This window comes from Ceratotherium simum, chromosome 7 (genome assembly GCF_057802395.1).
Source record: "Ceratotherium simum simum isolate JZ-2026a chromosome 7, ASM5780239v1, whole genome shotgun sequence".
NCBI classification, from domain to species: Eukaryota; Metazoa; Chordata; class Mammalia; order Perissodactyla; family Rhinocerotidae; genus Ceratotherium; species Ceratotherium simum.
In genome coordinates, this window is record NC_141906.1 from 25,983,844 (window position 1) to 25,989,843 (window position 6,000).

The window sequence follows — 6,000 nt, forward strand, 5'->3', positions numbered from 1 at the left end:
TATTATTTATATATATTTACATATATATTACTAACAATAATGAAATCATTTAATAGATGTTTTTCAGAAATTTAACACACTTAGATATACTTACCCTAGAGTTGCCATATTCAGCTGAGGACAGGGTAAGGCTCATTGCCTTACTTAGTGCAATTTTCTAGAAATAGTAACTAGCTCCATATAAACAAAAAGACTAGAGGAATGTCTGAGTTCAAGAGTATCATTTCTAGGTAAAGAAGAGCCAATACGTGCAGAATATATGGAAAAACAATGGCTTTGACTCGAACATTGGTGATGCATATCGAAGGTCCAATAATCATACATCAGGTGTCATAGGCTAACCAAAGAGGGTGAGTTACCTGGGAAAACAGTCAATAATGTGGACATTTGAGATATATGCTTAATGCTGTACATATGTGTGTCATATACAACTCAGCAATAAATGGGCATGGTGAGATGATGTTCTATATAGCAGAGGGGTTGGTTTCCACTGACATGTCTTTGCCTAGTTGCTCCTACCAGCAAAGCTCTCAACTTGTCCAGGTTTCCTGAGTTATTCCTTGGAGAGCAGTGAGTCAAGTTATGCTCTAGAATGAGGCAGAGAAAATAAGCGAATTATACCACTCTGGATCTGCTTGGTTTTAATGCTATAGATGACAGGGTTCATAAAAGGGGGGAAAAGGAAGTAGATGTAGCTCATTGTGATGTGGACCACAAGAGGAGCATGTTTTCCAAACCTATGAATAAACGTCAGACCAACTACAGTGACATAGAAGACCAGGATGCAGCAGATGTGGGACATACAGGTGTTGAGGGCTTTGGCCCTTTCTCCTCCAGACGCAATGCCCATGACAGTCTTGAGGATCAAAATGTAGGAGAAAAAGATGATGAGACAATCCAACAAGACCATTGCAAATACAACCACAACTGGATAGAGACGATTGAAGGTGATGTCAGCACAGGCTAACTTGATGACATCTTGGTGTAGACAGAAAGCATGGGAGAGTACATGGGATCCACAATAGGGAAACCAGTGAAGGCGAATAATTAATGGCATAATTGACAGACCAGCTCTTGTCAATACCCCCATCCCAATCTTCATTACCCTGGTGTTGGTAAGGATGGAAGTATATCTCAAGGGGTTGCAGATGGCAATGAAACGGTCGTAGGCCATGGCAAGCAAAACACCAGACTCCACAATGGAAAGAGTATGGATAAAGTAGGCCTGAGAGAAACAGGCCCCACGGCCAATCTCTCTGTGATTCAACCACAAGACGCCCAAAACTGTGGGCACTGTGGTCATTGTCACTCCAAGGTCTGTGGCTGCCAACATAGCTAAGAAATAGTACATGGGCTCATGGAGGTTACGATCATCTCTGATGAGAAAGAGAAGGGTGCCATTCCCAAGAAGAATGGAGAAGTAAACCACCAACAATGGGATAGAGATCCAGTGATGTGCCTCCTCCATGTCTGGGAAGCCAGTAAGTAGAAATGAGGAAGCAGTGGTGTTGAGCCACATTGCAGGCTTTGCAAAGAGAAAAATATTCCCTTTGGGCAATGCAGTATAAGCTATAGTTATCCTGATGTTGCTCTTGAGTATGCTACCTGTTCATACGCTGTTTATCAGTCTTGACTTCCAGTGATAGCAAGGACGGTAATTTAGTCATCCCTTGGAGCTTCCTAAGTATGGAAGAATAGAATGTATAAGGAACAATTCTACATATTTTTCAGGGTTGACTGTATATAAGGTATAAGACAATATACTGGGGACACAGCAATTTGTATAAAATAGACCTGGTTGATGTCTTTATAAATTATATAACCAAGAAAATAAAGACAAAATGAAAGAAGAAATCACTATATTTAAATAGTGTCCTAATAGTATTCGAACTTGCAGGATGTTTTTCACGGTGCTCCTTTTCTTGACTGATGGTATTGAGGATGGATATAAAGGTTTCACGGAAAGTATGAATCTTAGAGGATCAGTAAAAAATTGGTTCTAAGCAGTGTTGGAGGAGCAAGTATGAACATTCTATGGCCAAACAAATAAAAAATAAGTAAGCAAATAAATAAAATAAAATAGACTTAGTTGATTTGAGGGAATGCCTAATACTCAATACATCTGGAGGGAAAATCCAGTTGATTAAGCTCTGGAGACTTTTGGGAGGCTACAAAAATGATAAGAGTTAATTGCATGTATTTATCTCCCAAACAGATAGACCTCAAATCTATGTTGCCTGGCATCATAACAGCTTGGTTATTGATGTGCTATGTCGCAAAGCATTCAAAATTTCATAATATAGATACAAAAATGAGCAATAAAATATGGATTTTATAATAAACATTTGAGAGTACTATTATCACCTATTTGGAGATACAAAGACAGAAGTTAGTTATTTAGGCAAGTTCAAGAAGAATATTTTTTAAAATCTGGGGAGTCAGATGAGTTTTAACAAAAGTGAGGAGTTTCTGTGAATTTTAAGGTATCATCTGGTACAGGCAGCCAATCTGTGAGAGTAAAAAAGCATATGTTGGCGGCATCAGCCAGAGAAAAATGGGGCCACCTTCTATGATAGTTGGTATGGACTGTGCATTTCATATGCTTTGAAAAGAACATCTTGTTGTGAATTGAATGTATGGCTCCCAGGACCCCTTTATGCCCATGAAAATACTTTTGCAAGATTACTGGGCTTTCACCTTCAGAAGAATTTGGTTGAAGTTCCAACTTTGTTACTTTGTAACAATGGTGATACAGTAAAGTCACTTAATCTTGGGCTTTGGTTTCAGTATCTTTGAATGGTAAATTAAACTAGTAATTTCTACCTTTCCCAGTCGTGTTCTTGATACAAGGTGTGAGAATGGAATGGAATTGCCAATGGAAAATTCTTTTGCAAAGAGTAAATTACTCTTTGCTTTTGAAGTTATCTTACTATTACTGAGACGAGCCTCCTCGGTCTCTATCTAGTGGGTATACACCAGGATCATTCATTCACCGTGATATGTTTCAAATTTTCTTAAGAAGCCTGGGGAACAGATATAAGATGATGGGGTTTTGATGAGCCTGGATTTGACTGTAACAAAGTATTATACTAGAGTTCATCTGAGCAATGGATAAAAGATGAATGGAAAGCAAAAGGAGGGAAGGAGAGTGGTGAGTGAGCGTGGCGACTTCTGACAGTAGCTAAAGATAACATCAAGCCTGGAACCCTGGGACAAGGGTAGGTTGAGGGAAAAGGAACTCGGTCTTCACAGCAGTGAGAAGAGAATGAATAGCTGACTCCTGCCTGTAAGTGAAAGGCTCAGAAAATACTCAACTTATGCAGGGTTGAAGAAGTGAGAGTGGGGGCACCAGACTGGGAAGATAGAGTGGAAAGGTATATGTAAGAACAAATAATTGTTGAGTTTTTATTACGTATCAGGATACTAGAACATTACATGTGCCTCATTCTTTTGTAAAATCCTCACAATAGCCTATTTCTCCCACTTTATAGAGTCATATTGGTTACATGTCCAAGGTGACACATTAAGCAAATGACAGAGTCTTATTTATGCACCGTGGATTAGGAAGATTCCAGAAATTAGGAAGAAATCTTTGTAGTATTTAGGAGTACAACCAAGCTTGCTGCCTTACTTTTCTGTTTTGATACTGAAAAACTGTTTTTACTTTATTTACTCAGAGCTATTTTTGTGGTACAAGAGATTATCTGTGAGTTCTGAAGGGGTTAAAGATCCTAGACCCTTGCCTCATCCCTGCAGCCGCCTATCATCTACCAGAGTCTCTGTCTTAAAGTGAACTTGGGTTTTCATTGATAAGAAGCCAATTCCCAGGGCCGGCCACCTGGCGTAGCGGTTAAGTGCGGGCGCTCCATTGCTGGCAGCCCGGGTTCGGATCCCAGGCACGCTCGACGCACCACTTGTCAGGCCATGCTGTGGCGGCATCCCACAGGAAGTGGAGGAAGATTGGCATGAATGTTAGCTCAGGGCCAGTCTTCCTCAGCAAAAAGAGGAGGACTGGCATGGATGTTAGCTCAGGGCTGATCTTCCTCACAAAAAAAAAAAAAAAAAAGAAAAGAAACTAATTCCCAGTCTCCAGTCTGCCACATAAGGGTGGCCTCCACGCACATACCCTGAGATCCTGCTCAGGCTTTTACCTGTCATAGTTTCTCTCACCTTCCCTTGAGCTCCTTTCCTTCAATTTTCCTGACACTTTATCCTCTATCTCCAATACTTAGTCCCTTGCTTCTTCTTTTTTTTTTTTTAATCTCCTAACCTTTGTCCCTTACCAGTCCATTCTGGATAGTTCAAATTTGTAATCCATTCTTCTGTTTCTTCTATCTGCAGGGCTTCCCAGGGCTCCATTCTCAATACTTAAATCTTGACACAATGCCTAGCACATAGTGTGTGTTCTTTTTCAGTCACTGAATGATTGCTTTTCCTACAAATACAAATCGATTTTCTGACCATCTTACAGCCTGATTTTGAGCAGATTCTCAAATCATCAAAGCACAAAGATTAAGTGATAAAACCTAGTCAGTGGTTGATTGACTCTGAATACATAGCTGTGTACATCCAGCAGCTGGAAATGCTTTGAGGGTTGTTACAAGGGATATAAAAAGAAAGATTCTACCCTGTTTTCAATTTGGCGGGTATTGAACGCTTTTTGCATGCTGTGTACCTTTCCAGGTGCTGAAGATATACAGCTATGTAAATCACTGTCCCTGATCTAAGGCTGTACACAGCCCATGCTCCATCCAAGATTAATTTTGACTTGGCTTATTAGGCTTGATGATGATCAGATAGAGACTTCTCTCCAGAAAGTGTTCATACCTCTCATGGTTATAGAGCTACCCTTGTCAAACTTTTTTTTAAGATTGTATCATTGGAGCTTATCAAGACTTCTAGGGAAAAAGACCATGCAGGAAATCACAGGGTTGGAATGGGGGCCAGAGAGGTTGAAAGTTCAGATACGAGGAGAGCAAGAAGTGGAAATGCATAATTCATTCCTGAGTCTATACCCATTACCTGATTTGTTCCTACCGATCTTCTTTGCCTCATGTGTTCCAGAATCTATCCTTGGCATGATTTTATATATCAGAGGAGATAACCCTTAAAGAAGCCAGGTTTTAGAGATGTTGAAGAGTCTTTAGGACTCATGACTATTCTCCACACACTCTTGACAGATAATACTGTCACTTTTCGCCTGTTGAGAAACCAGCTCCCTATTTCCTGCCCTCTCTACTCAGAGTCCTGCAGTGAGACCTCAGAGAGATACATTAGATACCCTCACTGACCTGAATTTTGGTTCACTCTCATGCTTCAGTGCCATAGTCATGAATCTGGAATCCTTAGGCTTATCAAGCTTTTAATCATAACACCATTGTTTTCATAATCTGCACAAAAGCCTGACTGGTAGGAACATTAATTTTAGAAGCTCCTCTCTAGGGTCCATTCTTGATTTAGGCCACTCATTGCCCCTCCCTCTCTTTCCTACCCCCTCCCTCCCTCCCATCATGCATCTTTTTCCTCTCTGTTTGCACCTTCAGTTTTAGAGATCTGGGGCTTTGAATAATATTCCCCAAGGTCTCTGTCTGTATCCTAGCTTTTACTTAAGCCCTGTTGCTAGGAGAGTGATTAGTTATTTATATCTATCAGCATGTGGAAGGAAAAGTAGACCAGTTAGGGATCTGGACTGAAACAGAGTTCTTGACAGAGCACTTTCCCCTGCTGTCTGTGAGAACTCCCAAACCCTGTCCCTCAAATGAAGAATGTGTGCAAATTAGAGGGCAGGGAATTAGTTTTGGTGAAGTAAAATAATTCCTCTCATCTACCCTCTTTCCCTTAGTATTGATGTCTGGCTGCAGCTGATGGGAGCCCAGAGCCCTGTCTCATGGCCAGGGAGCTCCCCTTTCTGTTCCCTGATTCCCTTTCTTCCCTGTGTCTACATCTTCCAAACCCATGTTCTCTATAAGAAGACTGGAGAAGATGGGAGTCATTTTTAAT

The 6,000-nt window shown here is 40.7% G+C and overlaps 1 protein-coding gene across 1 annotated transcript; it reads right to left on the reverse strand.

The window, feature by feature from the left end:
* Positions 1–101: 101 nt before the first annotated feature.
* Positions 102–3,732, reverse strand: LOC101389384 (olfactory receptor 51B6). The gene has a single exon (XM_087433998.1). The coding sequence runs from the start codon at positions 1,517–1,519 to the stop codon at positions 581–583; it is 939 nt and encodes a 312-aa protein (XP_087290124.1). The 5' UTR covers positions 1,520–3,732; the 3' UTR covers positions 102–580.
* Between the last annotated feature and the right edge of the window lie 2,268 nt (positions 3,733–6,000).

Excerpts from the sequence above, each read along its gene's own strand:
- LOC101389384 (XM_087433998.1), bottom strand. The coding sequence starts at position 1,519 with ATGTGGCTCAACACCACTGCTTCCTCATTTCTACTTACTGGCTTCCCA.